General features: G+C 34.0%; 1 protein-coding gene across 4 annotated transcripts in view; it reads right to left on the bottom strand.

The window, feature by feature from the left end:
- Positions 1-23,286, bottom strand: part of LOC101222705 (helicase protein MOM1) — a 42,000-nt gene extending 18,714 nt beyond the window's left edge. Inside the window, exons 1-14 of one of the 4 annotated variants that reach the window (XM_011655665.2) lie at positions 23,171-23,263; positions 22,514-22,563; positions 21,753-22,353; positions 20,528-21,494; positions 18,734-18,815; positions 16,455-16,585; positions 14,793-14,986; positions 14,477-14,607; positions 11,619-11,915; positions 10,064-10,219; positions 7,717-7,968; positions 7,334-7,474; positions 3,267-3,569; positions 1,778-1,951 (exon numbers count right to left, since the gene is read on the bottom strand). In XM_011655665.2, the coding sequence (XP_011653967.2) occupies positions 1,778-1,951; positions 3,267-3,569; positions 7,334-7,474; positions 7,717-7,968; positions 10,064-10,219; positions 11,619-11,915; positions 14,477-14,607; positions 14,793-14,986; positions 16,455-16,585; positions 18,734-18,815; positions 20,528-21,494; positions 21,753-22,335 (3,411 nt within the window). In that variant the 5' untranslated portion in view covers positions 22,336-22,353; positions 22,514-22,563; positions 23,171-23,263. Of the gene's footprint in view, positions 1-1,777; positions 1,952-3,266; positions 3,570-7,333; positions 7,475-7,716; positions 7,969-10,063; positions 10,220-11,618; positions 11,916-14,476; positions 14,608-14,792; positions 14,987-16,454; positions 16,586-18,733; positions 18,816-20,527; positions 21,495-21,752; positions 22,354-22,513; positions 22,564-22,988 lie in introns of all 4 variants that reach the window. The other 3 variants (XM_031890016.1, XM_011655648.2, XM_011655656.2) reach the window with 3 other exon arrangements.
- Between the last annotated feature and the right edge of the window lie 2,614 nt (positions 23,287-25,900).

The following is a 25,900-nucleotide window of genomic DNA, read 5'->3' as shown; positions in this document are numbered from 1 at the left end:
TAGCATGCATGATGCAACAACTGTATTTTCTGTTTTACAGCCTCTCAAAAATTTTGGCTCATTTTTTCTCAGTTTTCCATATATTGCTCCTTATGTTTGAATTGATTGTATAGATGTTCGTATGAACGTTCTTTTGATGTTTAAGGTAGAAATTTACATTAAAATTATTAAATAACAGGCTAAATTATACACAACACTAATGGTTTCCATTCAAAACCAAGGACAAGGATATTTTGAACTGTACTTTAAAGTTTAAGGGTTTTCGTTTTTTCTTTTTTTTTTTTTTTTTTTTTTTCCTTTTTTGAAATGGAAATAATGAAACTGTTTTCTTTTCATTAATTCAATGAAAAACTATGTTTCTGTTTCAAAGAGAGAGAGATAGAAGGCATAGAAAAGTAATTGAGGGAGAGTGTTATTTATTTTGTGGGAGTGAGGGACGTTAGAGGAATGTTGGGATGTGGGGTCCAGAGTGAACTGGAGAGCATCCTTTGGGTAGGGAGGTATTATAACATTGAGGGGAAGGTATTTCATTTTCAGCTTTTGGTTTAGTAGAAGCTTCTCATAAGAGAGAAGGGAGGTTGTATTGCCTTAGGGCAAGATTTCCCTTCAATAATATCTTCAAGTAAGGAGCTAACTTACATAAATTCGTTAGATGTCCAACCAATCAAGACATTTCTCCATAGGATTTAGAAATATTGAAATACTTCCAACTCAAAAGAAGGGGAATTGTTCAAAGATCACAATAGAGGGGGAACTGTTGAACGATCGCAAAAGATATAAGCAGTTAGTGGGAAAGGTTATGATTTTTTGGTATGAAATCTAAAAACAGAAATTTGAAAACAAGGGATTTAATGAAAATAGTGTTGTATTTCATGTCTTCAAGTTTGTGTTTGGTAGAATATTCAGAAGATAGATTTGAATTTAAACAATTGTTTAAAATGCGTTTGATACTATATTTATAAATCATAAAATTAGTTGTAGTTCCCCACTAAATATTAGTTGACAATAAACTATTATTAATTTATCTAAGACCATGTTTTATGTTAAAAGCAATTGAATAATTATTATTTTACAACATTATATAATTTATAATACGTTTTCATTTTTTATTTTTTTGCAAAGGTCTTGGACTAACGCATGGGGTAGTACTTGCTAAATGGGGCTGGAGATATTTTAATGAGAAAAACTCACTTTGGCAACAGGTAATTAGTAGTATTCATGGGCAAGATCATTTAAATTGCCATCTGGAGACCCTGGAGGAAAGTGGAAGTGTTGGCTGTGTTTAACGTAGGAAATAGTAGGAGAATTGGGTTTTGGGAGTGGTGTTTTTATTTCTATTTAGTATAATTCTGAATTTAAAATTTAAAATCCAAAACCTTTATGCAACAAAAACATGAAATTTTAAAAACTCTCGAAGTCTCATCACATGGTGCTTCTTCATTGTTGAAGTGGTGTTTGGAGTGTCGTTCAAAGAGCCATTTTGTTCCATTTTAGGTTGTTTTTGTTTGTACTTGCTTTATTTTTCCGGTAAAAGCCATAATCAATGGCCTTTATTTGGTTGTAGTTGTTTCTTTGTTTTTTTTTTGCTTTCTATGTCTCATTGTAATTTGTTAGCTTCTTTTCAATGCAGGAAAAAAAGTAAGGTAAGTGCAGTGCCAAGTTCACAAGCTTTTTTAAAAATTAGTATTAACAACACTTTTCATCCCTCAATGAAAACAACCTATCTCAATCTATGAACCTCAAAAAAAAAAATTACCAATTCGACCACAGGACATACCTGGAAAAGAATTAGGACCCTTGAGCCCTTTTTTTTCATCTCCTTTAGCATTGCATCAAGAAGTTGTAACTTACCACTTGCTTTTATTCCAATACCCAAATACTCCACTTCTGGATGCCCCTTCGTGATCACATGTCCCATTGAAGAATCCACAATATAAGGATGATTACAACACTGTCAAAAAAAAAAAAAAACATTAAGCCATTTCTTCCTTTCTCCTCAGAAATATCAAACCAATTCTAGGCAGGTTCAAAAATACTTTTGGGCACTAAACTTCCAAGAGAAGTAACAATTTAGTCCTTGGAACTTTAAAATTCATAACAATGTAGTCACTATCTTGGTAAATATTATCAAAATTAGACTTCAACTTTTTAATACAATAGGAGTAGGGGATTTGAATCACAGACCTTTTGATTGCTAACACTTTGGCAAAGTTAAATTTCAACTTATGATACATAACAACTTAGTCGTTACAGTTTATAAACAAATTTTTGTGTAGAATCAACAACTAACAACTTTCATTAATCCCTAATTACTGACAATATGCATGTGTAAGAAAATTCACTGTGAGAAAATTCTTCAACAGTTCTATTTGGAAGGAACAAAACTTGAGGAAATGAAAAGAGACTAATGCTCATTTTTTCCTGGTAAATATTGAATTTCACTTTATAGCAATTAACAAAGTTTCAATCAATGAGCAGAGTGTTACAGTATTGATAAAATATTAAATTTATGTTAACCCATCAACTTAAGCTATTGAGTTGATGGGTAATTTAACATCCTTCCGTATCTAGAGTGTCATGCACAATTCTTTGATCTCTTAGTTCAAATTTAGTTTGAAAATTTTATTTTTCATTTTTTATCCATGAGTCTCTGGCAGCTCTAACTACTTTTCCAGAATAACTGCCAAACTCTACTATATTTAGTTTCCAAACAAACTCTAGAATATTAAATCTTAGGTACATAAGCCAACATGAATTATTATCATTCTCCCTTAGCCTTCTGTTATCTACGTTAGCCCTCAAGCAACTTTTTTTCTTCATTTTAAATTTGGGGTTCAATTACTGATGTAATAGGATTTGGGTAAATTATAATTCAAAATTAATATTAATTAATCCTAGATTAGTTACATTCTAATCCCTTTTAGTTATCCTAAGTTACCTATAAACAGAACCTTCTCTTGTATTTCTAAAACTTTGATCATTTGAATAAAATTACTACTTGGTGATACATCAATTACTCTTTATTCCTTCTTTCAGTTTGGTTCATTTTGTCGATATTTATTTTATGTATCATAATAAAGATTTTTTTCCATTGAAACAAAGAAATTAATAACGCTCTACAAGATACAAAGCTCAAGTGACATAAAGCAATTTAATTTTGATGAGAAACAATAAGTGTCCACAACTTAAAAATTGTGGAAGACATTAAAATGGATGTTTTTAAAGGTTCATCAAGTGAGAAATGGTGCCAGAGTTCAAGAATTAACCTTCCTAGTTGAAATGAGCAGATCATGGATGTTGTCAAGCAGATCACTTTTGAATGATGAGCAAAGCAATCCAGAGTTAGAAAGTAGGGCGGCACAATAAAGCTCAAGTTGCACATTTGATATCCGTGCAGGAACCCAATACTCAACAAATCTAGAAGTGCTAATATATGCAATATGATATGATAATCTCTCCTTAAGTTTGCTGATGTTATCATCGCCATTGGTCTTCAGAGTATCTTTATTTTCGACTTGGTCATTCACGTCAAGTACAGATAGAAGATTATGGTAATCATCTTTGATATCCTGCAAGTGAAGAAGTATTAGCGTAAATGATAATTTTTTAGAGTAGAGAGGATAAGAAAGAACATATTGTTCTATACTAATATGTGCAACTCTATGAAGAGAAGAGGTCTATTACAAAAAGAAAAAAGGAAAAAAAAGGAAATGCACTTTTGTTTGAAATAACGGAAAGAGATAAAGACTATGTACAGTGTACAAAGGACAAATTACAAGGTAGGATCAGCAGGTGCATCCAAGTATCTCAACTAGAATGACACCCCCTAGCACCTTCATCACATCCAAAATAAACCAACATACAAAGAGAATACAAAAACTTTTAAAGTTCAGGTACCCAGAGCTAGTACAACAAACAAACCAATACAAAACCATTCCAATGAAGTAAAAATAACAAGCTCTGGACAAAATACTATGAGACTCTGGACAAGTTTCGTTCTTCATGATACTAGTTGAGATACTTGGTCCCACATCAGAATACCCGTCGGTGCCACATCAGAATATTCCTTCCATAAACCTAATAGGTTAAGCTGCCCCTGGTTATTACCTTTTCTGCCCCTATGTTTGTATGTGTGAATGATAGGGGGTCCAACATCATCTTGATCAATTCATGATACGTGGTATTGTAAAAGTATTCTGCCTAATGTAGCCACAAAGCCCACTGTTTTGGTTTCTCACTACAAAAGCAATGCAAGTATGTTTCTAGCCCTTTGTTTACAATCTCTGTTTGAGCGTTCGTCTGAGGGTGGTAAGTTGTGCTTCGACAAAGGCGAGTGCCTTGTGATTTAAACAGTTATGTCCAGAAATGGCTCAAGAAGATCTTATCTCAATCTGTCACAAAGGATCATGGAAAGCCAGGGTGCTTGACTACTCCCTTGATAAATTTATCAGCCAGTCTTTGTCATACTAGGATGCTTGAGAGATAAGAAATGCCCATATTTGCTAAGCTGACCCACCACTACTAGTATGGAATCAACTTTTTCTGACCATGGAAATCCTTCAATAAAATCCATTGACATATTGTCCCAAACTCGATCAGGAACTTGAAGTGGTTGTAGTAGCCCTGTTGGACTCACAGCTTCTGTTTATTCTTTTGGCACACTGTACACTGCTCCACGTACCTCTTGACATCTCTCTTCATGCCTTCCCAATATAATTCCCCTTGCCAATGTTTGTAGAAACCCCGAATAGCCACCTATTACCTAATCATGATAAAAGTGTAATATTGGTGGAATTAGTTGAGAATTTCAGGATAAGACTAACCTGCCTTTGTACTGCAGTGTATCATGGTGGATTGAAAATTTTGAAATGTAATCGGGATCCTCATGCTGTTGGTTCCATACAGTTAACAGTTTTTCTCTCATCACTTCGGCCTTAACCACCTTAATGTCAACTAAGCATGGGACACTTAAATTCGCTAAATGGGCAACCTCCGGCAATCATGAAAGGGCATCAGCGACCTTGTTTTTCGGTCCTGGTCGGTACTGAATTTCGAAGTCATATCCCAGCAATTTGGAAACCCATTTCTGATATTCTGGTTGGATCACTCTTTGTTGTACTAAAAACTTGAGTGCACTTTAATCTGTCCAGAGGATGAAAGGTTGGTCCAACAGATATGGTATCCATTTTAAATAGCCATTGCTACCGCCATAAGTTCTCATTCGTACACATATTTCAGACGAGCTTAAGGGGAAAGTTTATGACTGAAAAAGGCTACAGGTTGTTGTTATGCATTAGCATGGCAACCAGCCCAATTCCTGCTTCCAATTCCTCAAGCAGGTATGTAAACTCCAGAAATCCCTATATGGTTTGAAACAGTCATCCAGAGCATGGTTTGACAAGTTCACTACTTTTGTCAAGTCCCAAGGGTGGAGTCAGGGGAATTCTAATCATACTTTATTTACAAAGGTTTCCAAGCAGGAAAGATTGAAGTTCTGATAGTTTATGTAGATGACATTATTTTTTCTGAAGATGATCAGGCAGAAATCAATAAACTAAAGCAGAGAATGGGTGATGAATTTGAAATCAAGAATGAATTTGAAATCAAGAATTTGGAAAATCTGAAATATTTCCTTAGAATGGAGGTGGGAACATCTAAAGAAGGCATCTCCGTGTCTCAGAGAAAATACACCCTTGAATTTCTTACCGCAACAGGTATGTTGGGATGTCGTCCTGCTAACACTCCTATTGAATTCAACTGTAAACTAGGAAATTCTGATGATCATGTTCTAGTTGATAAAAAACCATATCAGTGCCTTGTGGGTAAATTGATTCACTAATCCCATACTCGTCTTGATATTTCCTTTGATGTGAGTGTTATCAGCCAATTTATGCAGACTCCCTATGAAGAACGCATGGAAGCTTCAATAGAATTTTGAGATACTAGAAAACAACACCTGGTAAAGGGTTGATGTTTAAAACACAGACAGAAAGACCATCGAGACATATACTGACTCGGATAGAGCAGGATCTATTGTTGACAGAAAGTTTACCTCCAGTTGTTGTACCTTCGTTTGGGGTAACCTTGTAACTTGGAGGAGTAAGAAGCAGAGCGTTGTGGCCAAGAGCAACGCAGAGGCCGAATGTCGAGCTATGAGTTTGAGAATATGTGAGGAAATTTGGCTCCAGAAAGTCCTACCTCATCTTCGTCAGGAGTGTGAGACACCATTGAAGCTTTTTTGTGATAATAAACCCGCTATCAGTATTGCTAACAACCCAGTTCAATATAATAGAACTAAATATGTTGAGATTAATCGACATTTCATCAAAGAAAAACTTGACAATGGGAACATACGCATTTCGTACAAGCCAACAGGTTGCTAATGTTCTCACCAAGGGGCTTCTCAAACCAAACTTCGACTTGTGTTAGCAAGTTGGGCCTCATTGATATTTACGTCCCAACTTGAGGAGTGTTAGAATTAGTGGGCTTGGCCCATAGGGTATTTATGGGAAGATTTACCATAATTCCTAAATCTTTTCCTTTTTTATTCTATTATGTAATTTATTTATTCTCCATCATTGTACCTATTATTCATCAGAAAATAATAAAACAACAATATCGTGGTTTTTCTCCCGATACTTAGGTTTCTATGTAAGCCTTGGTTTCGTGTTTAATGCTTTCAATACTTTCCTTTTTACCCCTTCTAGAATATTTAAGCCTTGGTGACCTAACACAGTCCAACAAAAAATAAAGCTTCAAAACACCAAGAAGCCAAAGTACGAGTACAACATCACATACAAAACCCAGAAGCAAACAACAAGATCAAACTTCACATTTAAGAACAACTTATAAACTAACTAAACATAAGCAAAACATTATGGACTAGGGTGAAGGAAAGATGAAGGCCCTCCAATCATTTCATGAAAATCTTGTTTCCGTTTAAAATAATAATAATAATAAAGACTTCAACTTTATTATTTGATCTCTCTCCTTTTATCCTTAAGGCTACATCACTTTTTCTCTAACAGAAAATTTGTCTTAATTGGAGTGATTTCATAAATATCAATTCTAGAGTTTTTAGTTTCATCAATCACTTTATTGTTTGTTGCTTGTTTTTTTTTTACCTATTACTATTTTGAGCATTATTAGTCTCTTTTCATAACATCAAAAGTCATCAATGAAAGAAAATATTTGTTCAAAAGAGTAAATAAATCAAGATAATAAAGACCAAATATTGGCCACTAATATTTACACACAAATATTTATATATTGTGAAAATTCCAACATAAATAAAATTGTGAGTTAATATCATAAACCAGTCACAAAAACAAACCTTTAGCTGATCAGAAAGAACGAGCAGCCACATATTTCCATCTAGCATCTTTATTTTTTCAAGATGTGAACAAATTATTGGGCGTTGACACTCATCAACAATTATTACTTCCCAACTTATACGTTGCAATATATCTAGATCCTGCAAAGAAGATTGAAACTGAATGATAGTTCCAAGGCTTATATAGTATAGTTCAAAAACAAAGAGTGGGAAAAGGATTACTAAAGATGAGGTATAGGCTAAAGTATTTAAAGTAGTTGTCATCATTTCAAGGAGTCTAGTTTACCATCCAACTGCCATGTTATCATCTTGGATACAAAGTCGACTCATAAGGATCCAAAAATTTCTCAACAATAAATTTAACTAGAGGGGCAAAGTATTACCTCCATCATTACTTCCAAGGAGCAAATAAGAGCTTGAAACATCGGGTAACTTCCCTGGTAAAACTCTAGATCTCTTATATTTTTCCGTACATTTTTGTTTCCCTTGTAAACTACAGCATTGAAAGATGGAGCAAAACGTAATAACTCAGAATCCCATAGACCAAGGGCTGTAGAAGTTGTGATAACGAGAAAGGGTCGGAGGACATCAGGTTGCAAAGTTAAAATGAATGCAATAATCTTTGCCATGCGATCCTGCAGTATTTTTGAAACGGAGACAAATTTCTTTATTAATAACAGAAACTCAAAGTACAAGAGAGATATACAATGAGTAATTAAGAAGCCTAAAGTGCAAAAAGCAGTCAGGATCAGGAGGTGCACTTAGACATCTCATCTAGGTTGACACCACTATAGCACCAAAACATCATATAAATTAAACACAAAGCAAACAGACAAAATGCTAGATAATAATCAATAGTATCCAGCTTAAATACAAATGGCTGAGACAGGAAAAATTAGAAAGAAATAGAAAGAAAACCAGTATCGAAAAAATGGAGCCTAACTAAACAGCTACTGTGAAAACAAGTTCAAATGAGAAAACTGAGCTACAAAGAGGGCCTCCTGAAGAGTCAAAATACTCATGTCTGAAATCAACTTCTAAACATGGTATTTGACACAACAAATCCCGAAGTGACCTGCGGATGATCAAAGAAACCCCCTTGACAACTTCAATTATGCTGACCCCTAATTCCGCTCCCACGATTCAAATACACAACGCGAACTTCTGAAATCTTTCCCAGAAGACTGTATTCATAACTGTTGAAAACTTCATCATCAACATTGAATGAAGAATAGGATAGCTCGACAAAAAAACTGCCACCAGGATTTCTCATATCACATGCCCAATAATACATGTGGCTACTTGAAGGACTATCAACACTTATTCTCAGATTTCCAAGAGCAGCCTCTATACTAAAAGAGGACAGAAACATCTTGATATTAGCAAGCAAGTTGTTTAGAGACAAACTTGCTAGATTATTACCCGTTTAGCTAGATTACAAACATTTGATCCTGCAGTTAAAATCTCCTTTCAATATATTACCTAGTTGACAACCTCAGCAAAACAGTAGGAGCTAAAACTATGATTCTAAGAGAAACGTCCCAAACACAAAGGAGAAATGAACAAAGAGAAGAATACAAACAAAGAATTCTTATACAAATAAGAGGAGGGATGCCAGTGATCGATTGCCATTGCAAAGCTTCTTAAATCGAGTTTTCTTTTCCTTTTTTTTTTTTTTTTTGATAAGAGAATTTATTTGAAGAATGAAATAATATATCAGATGTAGAAAAGAGCCTAATCAAAAGGTGTACAAGGTCATGTTCAATTAACAAGGTAACTTAGGCTTTTAAGGGGCAATAAACGTTTACACACCAAAAAAAACTCACACATAAAAAATAGATGAATCCAGGATGTCTTTTGATGATTTTGAGTTGTTGAGGATCCTATCTTTTCTTTTCTCCTAAATCTCAGAAGAAACTGCCCAAATGATGCTGGACAAAATCACTGCCTTGTTGTCTTTGAAGGAATTTTTTTCTTAAAAAAAAAACCTCTTTATTAATATATTAATAATGAGACAAGAGCTCGTAGTACAAGAGAATTATACAATGAGCATGTAAATCATAGATCAAGAAGTGCACTTGGGCATCTCAACTAGGTTGACACCCCATAGCACCCTCATCATATCCAACCAAGCTAAAAATCAAAATAAAGAAGTAATGTCCAAAAGCAAAACAAAACCAAAAGAATCACAAAGAAATACAAATATAAAGACTAAACAAACTAAATATCCCACCCAGCCCTTTAATTTTTGTCCTGTTTTGGAAGATGATTAGCTACTCTGTTTTGGATCTCTCATCAGCTGTTTTTGTTCTGCCTCTTTTTCTACTTGTAGTTTTTCCCAATCTCAGCCTGTGTACTTTTGTTGGACTCATTTAAGTTTTATCATTTACATTCTCTATTTTATTCAGTATCATAATTGGGATATAATGTTTTGGTGCTAAGGGGGTGTTAACCTAGTTGACATATCTGGGTGTACCCTCTGATCCACTATCTTTCTCGCTCTTTAGGCTTCTTTATTATTTTCAATGTATATACCTTTTGTACCTTGAGAACTTATTATTAATAAAGAAGTTGTCTCCTTTTCAAAAAAATATAATTTGTTATTCAATTCAAATTAATGATGAAAATTGAAAAACTATTCAAGTGCACCACCTCCAACAATAATATTAATTATTGAACTGCGGTTTAAAAAGCATTACTCCCTATAATGTATCATCTGTTTATGCTCACCTGGTTATCAATCACAACAGCATTTTTCCCCTCGTGCCAAAACTGATAAAGCTTGTTGACATAGCTTATATAATTATCATTAAAGCCACATGTATCCTTATCTGTAAACTGTGACAGATTAGCCACAGCAGTTCTTTTCCTATGCAGTATCTGCAACTGGTAGAAAGACATCATTAAGAATTTAAGATACATGTGTCAAGGAACAACAAAAATAAATTTCCAATGGCATAAAAGCAAAAGCAGCAAACCAACAAATGAAAGAAACTCATCGAAAATTTTACAAAAATTAAACAAATAAATAAATCAGAGGGAAACAACCACCAGGAAATTATAAAACAAATGACGACAAAATCTCCGATATCTTTACTTTAGAAAAAAAATTAGTATAACAAGTAAACCATAAGAAAAGTAATTTTTTATCTTATCGGAGAAGAGGAAATAGACTAATACTGCAAATAAGGAAATAGAGAAGCGGAGAACGAGAGCCGAACAAGACTGTGAGACCCCGATCATGAGGCACATATGAAAGGAAGAGGGGCAAGAGAGGACGTCTGCTCGGAAAGGGAGATTGATGTGGCAGGGGACATTGGGTGGTTATTTATACGAAGAAAATTCTATGGGGACTACAAAGGGAGGTTTAAAGAGAGTTTTGCAACAGAAAAGCAGGGTGTGAAATTTTTTGGCTAGATTTTGGCTAGAAGGCAAAGCTAGGGGAGAGAATTTCAGGCCCTCTGGAATGTGCCTAGGTATTTGGCGGTCTTGTGATAGTGTTGTATTAAGGCCTTAGCCACAATTTTATTTATCAACTATTGGGGAAGGATTTGAGAGCTCCCCAATCTCTCCACACTTCTCTAATGAGAATTCTATACCAAAATCATTAAGGAAAAAGATACCCTTGCCCTACCATACTAGATATTTAAACAGGCAACTACTAAAGAGAATAACATAATACTTGGCGCCACTCTAACAAACACATTCCTAAGGGCCCACACAATTGGAAAACTACCAACTAACTCCCAATCGTTCTTTCTTCTTTCTGTTCTTGTCTCTAGGGAATAAACCTTTACTATGGGGGTCTATCATGTTGCTTGTTCTTGTGCATTTTCTATTACTTTAAAGACTGTCATTGGTACCTGAACTATCATGTTCTTTCTAGAATTACCAATATACCAGGGAAGGCTAAATTCCCCTGTACTTTGGACATTGTTGGGTTTTTCGGAATACAGGAAGATACCTAACAAATACATCTGATCTTGAAAAATAAAATGATTGAAAATTCTCTTGTAAAAATCCATCAATGTCCAATGGGGTCCAAATCTAAAATCAAATAAAATGGTGAATTAACTGTCTTCCGTGCACAAAAGTTATGAAAAATAACCAAGAAAGATAACTGCAATGGGATGAGGGAAAATACGGATACAAAAAGTTTTCCTTGTTTGTGGGGTTCTTAGGTAAGCAAAATATTCATACAAAAAAAATCAAACAAAAATAAAATTCTGATTTCTGATACAAAGAAGATAGATGATCATAGAAGCACAAACTTTACTTAATCTACCTCGTGTTTCTCATCCACTTCTGAGACATGGGAGGCCAACTTAGCTCTTTCACAGCGGCTTTCATAATTTTTCATAAGACCTTGGCCATCAAGTGAACTTAAGAATGAAGCATTTCCCAACTCCCATGTTGCAAATTTGTAATCAAGGCCTCGCCATTTAACAAGCCACTCATATCGACAATTCAACTCAGCCCCAGAAAATTCCGCATCATGCTCCTCGCATAGCTTAGCAGACAATAACAATCTCTTCTGTAACAAACGCTGTGGAATAGCCCACTCTTCCTTCCACCTTGAATACTGAAAGAAGATTGTCATCAAATTGGAGAAAGATTCATCTTAATAAATAAAATATAAAATAACAACACTAAATTGCAAATGCAGACTGTTTACCATGGCCCATACTCATCCCATTCAAGATATAATCCTTCACAAAAGGAGCTAGTTGGAGAAGATTCTAAAAAATATATCACAAAAAAACAGATGGCATGGTAGTGGCTCAATGTTTTTACTTTCTTTTTTTTTTTTTTTTAAGAAAACAAAAAATTCCATTCATGTAATGAAAAAAGAGACCTACAATTAGATTTACTTAGTTGGAACCCCCCCCCCTTCCTTTAGTCGGGGTGTTTTGGAGGGCTTGTTTTTTTGTTGCCCTTGTACTCTTTCATTTTCTTCTCAATGAAAGTTGTTGCTTTTATTAACAAACAAAAAAAAAACAAGACCTACAATTAGAAGACCAATACAACTGATATGTAGATAATACAAGCCAAATAGGACACAGAATCTTCATTAGAAAGAAATCAGAGAGTTTTTCATGATAGGCCGTCGAACTGGTTAGATCACTTCAGTTCTACTCGTTTACTGGCTTCTTCTTGGAGTTCCCAATCAAAGTCCTTTGCTTATTACTTTTTTCAGGATATTTGTTTACTGGCTTCTTCTTGGAGTTCCCAATCAAAGTCCTTTGCTTATTACTTTTTTCAGGATATTTGTCTTAATTGGAATGCTTTTATTTTCTCCATGTCATTGTAACCATATTCTCTAGACATACTCTCAAAACTATGGAGGATTTTCTTTGTATAGGGATGTGATGAGGGTGTTATGGTTGTTTCAACCTAGTTGAGATATCTAGTAGGTATACTGATCCCAAGTTTCTATGTTAATGTAATTTCTCTTTTCATTTCAATAATAAAAAATTATGTTTCTGTTTCAAAAACAAAAAGAGAGACAAAATTTTCAACTAAGAAGGACAAAAACTTGAGATAGAATCCCCCATAAAAAGGTAAGAGATAAATTGAATCAAAACAACTGACAAGATTTCACAGTAAAAGAGCATGCCTCTTAATAAAGCCTTTGACACCATGGACTGGGATCACGAAAACATCAGAGAAATCCGGAACTTGGAGTTCTCGATCTCTTAAAAAAAAAAAGAAGTTCCATTCATTATTGGCCTGAATCTAGCTCTCCAATCCTCAGACACTTTCTCTCCCTCTACCATCATATTTTACTCATCAGACGATGATTTGACTATGTTTCGCTTGGGGATGTGTTTTGGTTTAATGTCTTTTAAATTGTTGTTTTGTTTGGTCTGTTCAATTTTTTTGGGCTTCTTGCATCATAAATCCATTTTACATCTTTCTGTATTTTCCCCCTTTACATCTTCCCTCCTCCCCTATGGTATCATTGTATTTTTCCTTCTTTCAACGGGGTTGCTCCCTTGTTTCATCTTGTACTTGGGCATTTGTTGAATGAAATGGTTTCTTATCCCAAAACAAAAAATTACGTTTTGAAATTGTATAGCAATAGGCCCTAAATGCCCCTACCCTATTACTGATTTAACAAAATCCAGGCCTCATAAAAATGACTGGATATCTAATTGATAATCCTTTTTTAACAGAAAAATGCCTCTTTTTTTTTTTTTGAAAAGAAGACAACCTCTTTATTAAGATTCATAACTCAATGTACAAGAGGTATATACTAAGAGAGTACAAAAATAGAGACCTAAGGATCAAGGGACGCATCCAGAAAAAAGCCTCTTCATTGAAATAATGAAATGAGAATATTGCTCCAAGTACAAGAAAGAGAAACAAAAGAGCAAAAATAACCTAGGGATTACGAGATGCACCCAGGAATCGCAACTAGGTTGACACCCCCTTAGCACCCTCATCATATCCATAAAATAATCAAAACAAAAGCAGTCCAAACAAAATAAAGGATAAAAAACACTAAGATTTTTAGTTGATACTTTGATTACTTAGATTGTCAGTTACTTAGATTTCTAATTTTTTTTTAAATGGAAACAAATCTCTTTATTAATATAATAAAAGGAGACTATTGCTCAAAGTACAATACAAGAGGATTATACAAAGGGAAGAAAACCTAAGGATCAAGAGGCACACCCAAGCATCTCAACTAGGTTGACATCCCCCTTAAATTTCTAATTGATAATCCTTTAAAAATTATTAAATAAACATGTAGTACATGTATTTATACATCAAATTATAAAAAGTTAAGTTCTATTATTTATTACTTTAAAAAAAATTATTATAATATAGAACAATTGATAAAAAGAACTTTTCATCAATACAATGAAATAGGACTAATTCTAAAAGATACGAATACCCATAGAAGGGCATAACAACGAAACAAACCTAAAATAGACCAACGATACTGTGGTTTTTGGATGAATGACCAGAACACTTCTAAGGAATTATTAAAAAAAAAAGAGGTCCAGCTCTTGAATGAGCCCGTTGAGCTATGCTAAATATTGTGACATTGAATTCCACAAGCTAAATATCAATCAATTAAGAACATTAACTTCTAATTGAACGAGACATAAACTTTTAGAAAGAACAATTCAAAACCTGATTCTTCTTGATGAATCTTGAAACAAGGCTTGAGGCTTCTAAAAGCAATTTGCTCTCAGGTAACCAACGATTATGAGCATGAGCAAGATCTTTAAATTTCACAAAATATTGCTTCTGCCTTTGCGACCCTTGAAGACAATAACAGATAAAGAATCTAAAAAAAATTATATAATTTTCGATCATATAAAAATGAGGAAAAACTAAAAATGACACAAAAAAAGATTAAAACAAAAATCATAAGAAAGCTGTGTCTTGAACATCTACAAGCAATTACTATTACATGTGTAAGATTGAATCACTAAGTAGACCATACCATCGGCATCCGATATCTCTGTTTCTCTTGTATCCCAGATGGATTCGAAGCCCTTTGACACAGCATATACACCGAACTTGATCTTCCTTCTAATACACATTGGACAGTGCCAAACTCCAAGGGGAACATCCTCCAAGGGAGGATCTAGACAAGAAAGATGGAAGCTTCTTCTGCATTCTTTTCCTTCACAGCATCTTAAAGTAAATGCAAAACAAGACAGGCATATGGAAACCAATCAGCAAGATGACTTCAGTTTCAATATAGTTACAGTTTAGAACAGCTATATGCATGCTAAAAATCAGTAGGAATGCCCATATGTTGTAACAGAAACCGGAATTCTCTCATGTGTCATCCTCATATGCATGTCCTCAGTCTTCTCTATTCAAGATCTTTAAGATTTCTTGGGTTTTTTATAATAAGACAAATTGGAACATACTTCAGTAATATCTCTCCACCTCCAAAGGTGGCTAAACAACACATTCGAGTTTCCATTTTAGTGGAGATCTAAACTTGGCCAAACAAATAGTCTCAGAAGCATCCCTAACTTTCTTAGGAAAAACATATAGGAACTAGAATTGGAAGTTGCATTCATTCAGCAAGAGAATTGTCAAACCAAATCAAATAAGGGAAAGAGTGGAATTTTCTTTTCTTCTTTTTCTTCATGCCTACAACAAAACTCATCGTTTTCAAACAGATGCAAAAGTGAAGGTTAAGGATACCGCACCTCACCAGCTCCATGGAAATAATAGAGACTTGGTGGTGACAGATGGGGCTGACAACAAAGAAGAAGAGGGAGGAGGAAAAAGGATGGGTTAAGCAACAAAGAAAAAGACAGGGAAAGAAAAGAAAATGGGGCTAAGTAGAAAAGGAATCATTATGGAGGAAAAAGATGCTTATTGTGGAAGGCATCAAGGATGGGTTAACCTCATGATTAAAAGGCGTCTATTGTGGAATTCACAATCGAAAAACCCTCAACTTTTTCTTAGTCCAAATCCTTTAGATGATTACTTTAACTATGAAGGGCCATAAAGTGGCTTTTGTCGACTTGAAATGGTGGTTATATAGAAGCAACTAAAGCCATTCTTTGGAATGTGCTGGTAGTACAATGTTCCATCCAAAGGCAGTAAAGATCACATCCCAAATTATCCCTTTTTTTAACGGAGACAAACCTCCATCCAAGAGGGTGGGAGGCTAGGAGATTATATATCTGATAGATACCTAGAATAGTATAGGGCTAAGGGTAGTTAGTTATGTAGGCAGTTAGATGGTTATAAATAGGAAGTTGGGGAGGGAAGAAAAGGGGGAAAATCAGTTTTGAGGGTAGTCTTTCTGCACTCTTCCTTGAGAGAGAGGATAGGCAGAGAGAGAAGTCTTTTACTTGTTCTTAGTTAATTTCTGTATTTTCATTTCATATCAATTCTTCTTTGTAATAGTGAGTTTAAATCAATTGAATAAGAACACATTTATTGGTGTTCTATCAAATTTCCATCAATCAATTTTGCAATATCTTCTATCACCGATCCTTTTTTAAATGTTTTCCTCGACAATCACAACATTCCTGATCAAACTCACCAACAAAATAAATTCCCTCCAACCAAATGGTTTTCATACAAAATAAATGTTCAGGAAAACAATATGATAAATCAATAAAATAGTACCCACAAGAGTTTTCCCCCAACTTTGCAGATGAGGCATGCATTTGGGTCGATGTCCAAGGATGCTTTTTCCAGCTTACACCAAACACAATTTCCAGTAGGATCTGAGATGGAATTGCCCATGGACTTCCCTCTATCCTACGACAATAAACCAAAACACGACATTTAAGATCAGTTCAATATAGTGTAACCTTTAAAGATTTCTAAGAAACAGGACATGGTAAATTCTATGAATTAAATTTTTTTTATTCAATTATAAATCAAATTTTCACTATTGTTCACTTTGCCCAATTCATCATCACCCGCAGAGAACCCTTCACAACAGACCAAATTGGCTCAAATTATAAATTAAATCTTCTAAAGTAGAAAAAAGGAACTATTACTAATAAAGATATAATACAGTAAGAAAAACAAGAGAATGACGGTGCAGGGTTATGAAGGAATTTCTCATCTGTTTCATATTGTAAAAGAAAAAATATGGGAATCAGCCCTGGATTACTGGATTAAAGTTGTTCAGAAATTTACTGCCCAACTAAAACTATTTAAGCTGGGGTATTGGCGACCTAATATAAAGTAACTTGTAAGATATTAGCTTAAAGAGATAAAAAGGAGAATTCTCTCTAAGAGTTCAATCAAAGTCTTTATTATTGATGAAAAAAGTTGTCTAATACAGGGGGGCTCGCTATTTATCAAGAATTAAAAGAATCCTAAAAGGATAACTAAAACAAAAACTAAGAACTGATTGGGCACTAAAATGTAATTAATCAAGGGTCAACCAAGATTAATTTGAATTTACCAAAGTATACCAAACCATTTGAGGAGTCCATGGATTAGCATCTTTGAACTTGGTTAAATCTGGATGCTTTGGATACTTTTTAATACTTGGAACGAGTACCAGAATAGTTTTTTGGTTGGACCCATGGTATGGTTTGGAAATTTTACAAAACAATTTCAGCCTTCAACATTTTCCAAATCTTTAAGCCTTCATTATTTTTTTATGGAATCACAACTTTCATAAATAAAAGAAAAAAAAAAGAAAGAATACAAATTACAAGGGCATACAAAAAAACAAGGCAACAAAAAAGGGTAACTCCCCCACAAAGAACATGAAAGTGAACAAGGGACCAAACCTCACCAGGGCCCCTTTTGTCACGAGCATGCTTGTCCAAGGCGTTGTTTGCCTATGATTGCATGCCCAAACATCCTCAAACCACCCCATCTTTAAGTTTTGTACTTAGTTTAGTCTATTGCTTTCCTTTTTATGTCATTGACCTAGAGTATGACATTTCACACTTTTCATATACAAGTCTATCAAAGCTAAAAATGTTTTAAATGTACTATATGGGAGACATACTAGTTGAATCCCTGACCAAGCCTTGCTGTACATGTACTCTTTGTAATCTAAGCTCTTTTTGCAATTTACAGTCTTCAATGATGTTTTCAATGCTTTCCTTTCCCTCTCACATTTTATAAAACCAATTTCTCTCAAAACGTGAAGGGAGGCTACATCATACCGTGAGTTTGCTCGTGACTTTCGGATTTAATACAGCTGACTTGTTCTTAGAACAAGTGTCGCACAATCGCTCGTCCCATGTTTGAAAAGATGCAATTGTGACACCTTTCACTCCTCTAAACACCCTACTATTCCGCTCATCCCATAAAATCCATAAGCTCACATGCACCCAACAAGTCGTAAAATGACCCTTCTCCCACTAGGTTGATTGAGCAGAAACACTTTGATCATAACACTAGTGTCCCTATGATGAGCGTACAAGATATGAACCTCTGGAAAAATAAGTCCCAAATGTGCCTTCATTATTTAGGATTGGTTTTTGGTTGTGCTCTTTGTTCTGAACTTAATGCTTTCATGACTGATCTCTTTCAGTTTGTTGTCACAAAATTCTTGATCTTTTTTTCCTTATTTAATTTTCACTCCCTTTTAGAGTTTATATGCTCTCTTAAGCATTTATCCCTTTTCATTATATTAATGAGTAATTGTTTCTTGTTCAAAAAAATCACCATTACATGCCAATGAAAAAGCCTTTTAACTCCAACCTTGTAATCTCATTCATATCAAGAAGTAGAGAATATCTAGGAGGTATTAGAAGTCTGGACTGAGAAATATAACAACATTATCGTCGGCATTAAACTTTATTTTGAACCGAGAATCTAAACAACAACAAGACAGAAATGCACAAAATATGAATGCGACAGTGAAGAAAACTAAAACGAAGAAGATTGACAATTGAAGAAAGAAAGAATGAATGAAAGAAAAAACAAACAAACCACATCAATAGATATTGTTTCATTCTGCTGCTGATCTATTTCCACACAAGAGCAAAAGTCTTTCAATGAATCATTTCCTAACCTGCAATATGTAATAATGAAGAACCCATCAAACGTGTCAATGGTATCAGGATAAGTTAAAAATTATGATCTTCAAAACTACTTATTAATGATGAAAACAAGTGACAATTATTCCCACTGAATAATCCTCCCCAAAATCCTTTTTCAAAATAAAAAAATGCTTTCATTGAGAAAAAAAATAAAAGAATACAACAGCATAAAGCAAACAGAGCCTGCAATAACCCCCTAGAGAAAGAGCTTCCAACTAAGTAAGAACCTGGGGAATAATTAAAAAAAGTGTTTGAAACTAAACCTCAAAGAGAGTCATGGAACCTCACCTAGGACCAATCTCACAGGGTCCCTATTCATACTATAACACTCTGTTGTTCCTCGTTGTTCCTCTTCACACAAGATTCCACAATAGAGCACGCACCCCAAAACCACTATCAAGACTTTGGGATGTTTGAGGTAAGAAGTGAGTCATTATAGTCCTAATTATTATAGTTGAATTATAACAGTTTGTGTTTGGGTGGAGATTATTTTAGTTTGGGTTATAATAATATGTGTTTATGGAGAAGATTATTTTAGTTTGAAAAGGAAATAGTAATCACTGTAACAAATAATAAAAGAATGATGAATGTCAAGTAGCAAATATGTACCAAATTGGGGGTTTTGAAAGAGTGTTTACTGTAGCTAATTAGGGATTTTTAAATAGTATTTACTGTAGCTAGAGGTGGTTATTATAGTCTTGCATAATCCTCGTCTCAAATGACCACTTTACTGTTTCCAACTAAGTTTGTTCCCATCTTAAGAGCCCAAGATAACAAATAGTTCAGAAAACAAAAATGAAAATAAAGAACAATCATGACTAGTGACTTCGAACACATTCCAACATCCAAGTGCAAGTGAGGCCTTTTATGATCTTAATTCTTAAGTCTAATAAGACTCACTTGTTTTCTTTTTCTTTTCTAGTTTTCGATGATTTTTTAGTTTTGCTGTATTGGCTGGATTCTACTCTCATTGTAATAGGTTGGATATTTTTCTCATTGTTGCAATAGGCTAGTTTTAATGGGATATGATGTTTTGGTGCTAATGGGGTGTCAATCTAGTTGAGATGTCCAGGTGCACCTTCTGATCCCTATTATTCTTCTTCTTTCGCTTGTTTGGACTTCTTTATTCAGCTCATTGTATAATTCTCTTGTACATTGAGTTCTTACGATTAATAAAAAAGTTTGTCTCCGTTTTAAAAAAATTCTTAAGTGGCACCCAAAGGTTCATAATTGTTTTTTATATATATGCATAAAGAGTCAAGCTTTCATTGAAAAGATGAAGAATATATAAGAGCATACAGTTAAACAACCCAACAAAAAGAGTGCAGCTAATATAGGAAGGGACTCCAATTCAAAAGAAAAATAAAGGCCCAAGGTCATAATGCTTACTGTCTATGTCTTACACTTTTTAGTTATAGAAAATACCCCCATTCCCTATCAATATCATTTTGACAACGCTATAATTAATATGATAAACCAGGTAAGCAATTTTACATCATGCAGTATCCTTGACATTCACAATTCAATGACATATTGGCATCTCCCACTGCTTAGTGATAAGTGATTGATGGGTAATGATAAATAACATTTTGTGGTATATGTGACTGTGTTCAATAAGTAACCCATGGTTTCTTGAATTGCAACAAGTACATGACATCAAAAAAATCCCCTAGTCAAGACTTACCTTTGTCTCTTCAAACATTTGCCACAAGTCTCAACTTGATCACCACAAGTCTCAACCTGATCACCACAAGTCTCAACTTGATCACCACAAGTCTCAACTTGATCCCCACAAGTCTCAACTTGATCCCCACAAGTCTCAACTTGATCCCCACAAGTCCCAACTTGATCCCCACAAGTCCCAACCTGATCACCACAAGTCCCAACTTGATCACCACAAGTCCCAACTTGATCACCACACGTCCCAACTTGATCACCACAAGTCCCAACTTGATCACCACACGTCCCAACTTGATCACCACACGTCCCAACTTGATCACCACACGTCCCAACTTGATCACCACACGTCCCAACTTGATCACTCTGTCTACATGGAGACGATAATAACTGGACCGCTTCAGTAGGTGAAGAGCATGTACTTTCACTTCCATTCCTTACTGAGACATTAGAATCTAAGTGCAGCATGCTTCTTTTTCTTTTCAAAGAAATTAATTTACATCCACCATTTGAGTCAATAAAGTCATCGACTATCTTTTCTTCAAGCATAGAATTGGATCTCTCTAATGCTTCCAATTTCTTATCTGCATCGTTGACTGCATGTACAGTACCACTATCTTCATTTGACAGTTTAGTAAGCACTTCTTCCTCAGAGGACTTCTGGCTTGACAGGAAGAAATCCAATTCACTGTCATTTTTCAATACTTCCTCCGAAGTTTTACTTCTAGTTTCAGGATGGTCATCCAAATAAACAGTAGACGATTCCTCTAGACATTTACTTCTCAATTCTTTAGTATCAATCTCATTAGAGTCATCCAAATCTCTAGTAGAGGATTTCTCTAGACAACTGCTTCTCAGTTCTTTGCTCTTCTCACTGTACTTGCTGCTCTGATTCAAGTCTTCCTTGCAACTATTGCTACCACAATGATCGTTGCTTTTTGGCATCTTCGCCTGCTCTCGACAGTCTACATTTCCTGAACATGAAAGATATGAAAACAAAATAAACTTGCTAGAATAGCACTATGTAATTAGGATAAAAGTAATAAAGTGATGCGAACCTAGCCATTCACTTAATGATTACACTTGCATATGTATAGATGTCAATCAACTAAATGATAGTATGAGAACCATTATCCTCTCAAAATGAATAATACAAATCATACAAGGCAGGGATGTCCACGGGGGAAGAAATGCATAAAAAGAGAGTACAATTAAGATGCTAGATGAAGTACCTGTCTTAAGTTTTTCCCTAAACAATGCCCTATAAGCACGAGCATCCATTCTCTTATCTTTGGCATTTTGTGAAACCTCGTCTTGTTTTGGCGATTTTCCAGCCTCTCTAGGGTCAAGAATTAACTGTTCAATACTCTTCTCTTTCTTCTCCTTTTTTTCCTTCGTATATGGTGAGCCTGAGCTTTTATCTGATTTCTTAGATACAGATCCTGAAGAGGTAGATGAACTTTTAACTAATTTCTTTGATCCAGAACCTGAAGAGGTAGATGAAGACTGCTTTTTAACCCTCTCAGATCTTCTAAGCGGATTAAGCATGTCCTTTTGAACAATGGTACCATGTTTCTTTTTATCGCTACGAGTGCGAGGTGAATGCTTGTCAAGTCGATCAGATTTTCTAGATTTGGAAGGGGTCACAATGATTATTTTCTTCAATGATGCTTCTCTTGCAGACCTCCTTAAAGCAGATGAATCTGGTGTTGTAGAGCCCGCTCTTGCTGGAGCCTTCTCACCATTTTGTTTCCCTTTTAGATTATTGTTTTCCTCATTCCTCTCTCTGACACTGGATCGAGTATCCTTCACCATACTTCCGACTACTACGCACTGAACAAAAAGATTCCCATTAGAAGTACATACCAAAGCTTTAGCTACAAATAGATGAATAAAACACCATGTCACGTTTTAAATAGCTGCATTTTCTCCAACAAGCTACATCTAGCTTTTCGAATATTTATTTCACTACACCGTCTAATTATTTGCTCACCACTAGTCAGAGTGTAAAGCAAATTAAAAATTCGCCAAAGCTTCCAAAATCTGTGAACCCCTCGTCCATAATATAATCCAAAAGGGTAAAAAAAAAAAGTTAGAACTGTTGCCAAATCCAACATACAATTCAATAGCTACATTCATTTAAAACAGATTATCTGACCACAAAAAATATATAATTCAAAAAACTGGTGCCAAAGCACAGAATTACGCGACCACGGCCATAGGCTTATCATATCAATAAACAACCAGGAAGAAGCAAATGACCAAAGGAAAAGCTCACGCATATGCTCCAAATGATTCATGCAACACAGATATTAACTAATTTCAAAGTAATAGTTACTAAATCAGAGTGACATTACAAAAAAAAAAAAAAATACCCAGCAAGTGACATGCCCGGGAAACCCTAATGCAATCCGGCAAACCCGGATCGCCGAATATAAAAAGAAGAAAGAAAAAGAACAACTACATACCTCTACCGCATCAAATGCAGGTAGATTGAAGAACCCTAATTCAATAACATATTAAAACTGAAGAAAGAGTAGTAGCTCATATCCAAATAACAGAATTCAGAGGCTATTCGAAGATTAAGAAAAGTGGGTGAAAATGTTGGAAGAAAATGCATGGAGTATTCAAGAATATACGCAAAATGGACCTGCAGATTCGAGGGATGGGAGTGTTTAGTTTGTATATATTCCTTCGCCCATTAAGCACTGTTTCGTTTGATTGTGTACGTGAAATTTTGGTATTTCCTCTCATATTTATATGACATATTAATTTATTGGATCTCTGTTTTATGACTTTTCTTTTACTTTGGTTCAACGCATAAAGTTTCCAACCCCAATTATTCATCCTTAACCTTTTTTTCTTTTTTCAAAAATAAAATATAAATAAATTTTGTCTTTTTTTTAAGTAAATTTTTTGAAAGACATATTTGAATCACAAACTAATTGTTTCTAAATTTTAAAATAAAATATTTTCTAATTAAAATAAACTTATTTTAACCAAAAAAAATTAGAGGAATGACTTAAATCTACTCCAAAATTTCACAAATATTCTAAATCAAATGAAAATACTTTATTAATTCTACCTAAAATAGAAATCTTTTCTAATGTGTAATAATTTATTTTCATCACCAATTGAATTTGTGAAATTTGTTCCAGCACATGCAACCACTTCGTTTTCTTCCTCCTTCAATTTCGATATTTTCTTTCATAAATTTCGACATCAGTTTTCTTGTCCGATTTGTATTTCAAAAAATTGTTTTCTTCTTCCCTTTCGATTTGCTACTGAATATATTGTTGGTCTTTTTTTCCTTTTCATTTTTCGTTTTGTATATTCTTTCTTTTTCCATTTCGTAGCATTTTTTTTCTTAAAAGTTTGTCCTTCTTCCATTCCGTAACATATATTCCGGTCATGTTTCTTTTATTTTGTTTAATTTTTTATTATTCAGTTCATCTTTCTGTCATGTTTGACATACAATTTTTATTAAATGTCTCATCATTCGTATGTACTATGGTATACAACTAAATAATAAATTTATGTTTTGTGATTTTTCACATATATACTACTGCATATATTCAATAATATATACGCATATTCTTTTTCGTGTTCTATGATTTTTTCTTATTGCGTATATATACCAATATATACACATATTATATATTCATTCAGTATATTTTTTATTTCTTACATATATGCTACTAAATAATTCATTTATGTTTTGTGATTTGTTACATATATAATATTGCATATATTCAATAATACATACACAAATTTTTTTTTCATGGTTTGTGATTTTTTCATACTGCATTTATATACCACTGTATACACAGATTATTTATCCAATCAGTACTTTTTTTTTAATTCTTATATATATACTACTGCATAATACATATATTTTATGTGATTTGTTACATATATACTATTTCATATATTCAATAATACATAAATTATGTTATCTTGAATATATTCAATATACCCTAATGCATTTCGAATATGAAATATAAATTCTTAATAACCTTAAATTTTTGCCAAATTTTTTCGAAAGATCACTGTACCAATCGACCATCAATGTTCTTCTTCTTCACCGCTTATACTTCCCTCAATCTTCTATTATTCAACGTCTTTTGTGAAGAAAATGGATCAATATTCAACGTATTCGAAGAATGAAACTTTTACTTTTTATTTTTAAATTTTCTAAACCGTAACCTACGTCCCTAATTTCTCTCCTTGTTGGTTCACATTTTATAAACAAATTAATATAAGAACATTTAATTCATAAAATCTACACTTTATTATTCAATACGTACTATAATTAGGTGAAAGATATGAAAAATAATGTAAAACTAAAGAAAGATTGGATGGAGAGAGAGAGATTGGAAAGTGAGAGAGATCAAGTGGAAATATTTTTTGAACAAAATCACCAAAATAAAAATAATTAAGGGAATTTTTTATTATAATATTACCATAATAGAATTAATGACTTATCATATCTACGTAGAATATCCAATAAATGCAAATGTTAATAATGGTTTACTTTCCTTTTTAATTTTTCTATTTTTTTAATATGCTATTAATAATAAAGATGGGTAAACTGGTCATTTAGGCCTTATATCTATGTAAAATATTAGTCAATTTAGGACATTTCTGAAAAATTTAAAAAATTTAGGTCAATCTTATAATATGGTATACCATTTTAGGCTATCTTAGTTAAAGACCATTTTAACAAATATAACAAAATATCAAAATTTTACGGTCTGTGTATCAAAATCAAAAAGCCCATGAAGCATCCATTTTTTTAAATATATATTCCAAATTTTCCCTTCCTGTAAGGCCCTAATCCACGAAGAGGAATGCAAACAGAGAATAGGTGAAGAAAATAGAAAAGTGTAAGTCCAAAAGTTCTATCACGTGAAGATGAGTGACGCAATAAGAACGGCTGGTGGGAAGGAAGCATGTGTGAATGCCAAAGAGTTAGGAGTTTAGCATTTCACTGCAAGAAAAAGTATATGCACCCAAGAGGATGAAGCGAGGAAGCAAATATCTTCTCAAAGTGACTTGACAACTCGTTATGGAAAAGAAAACAACGATGAATTTTCAAAAAGCTAGAGAAAAGGGCAATTGGAAGAATTAAGAGTTTGGCTTCTTTTAAGGATATAAGGTGTGTGTCTCAAGGAAAATTCAAATCGTCGCTAATGGTTAGACTACGTGTCGAGTTCGAGTTGGCAGCATGGCGCGATGTGTTAGTAAGGTGACACGTGTAAAGCGTAGAACTGACCTTTTGGAGATGAAATGCCTCTATAAATAGGGTCAAAAGCCAAAGAAAAAAGAAAGTTTTATTTTTTTTGAAAACATTAGATTTTCTGACGAAAATAAGAAAAGA

Source organism: Cucumis sativus, chromosome 1 (assembly GCF_000004075.3).
Source record: "Cucumis sativus cultivar 9930 chromosome 1, Cucumber_9930_V3, whole genome shotgun sequence".
Lineage (NCBI taxonomy): Eukaryota > Viridiplantae > Streptophyta > Magnoliopsida > Cucurbitales > Cucurbitaceae > Cucumis > Cucumis sativus.
The sequence above is the reverse complement of the archived record's forward strand: the minus strand, read 5'-3'. Positions and strand labels throughout refer to the sequence as shown.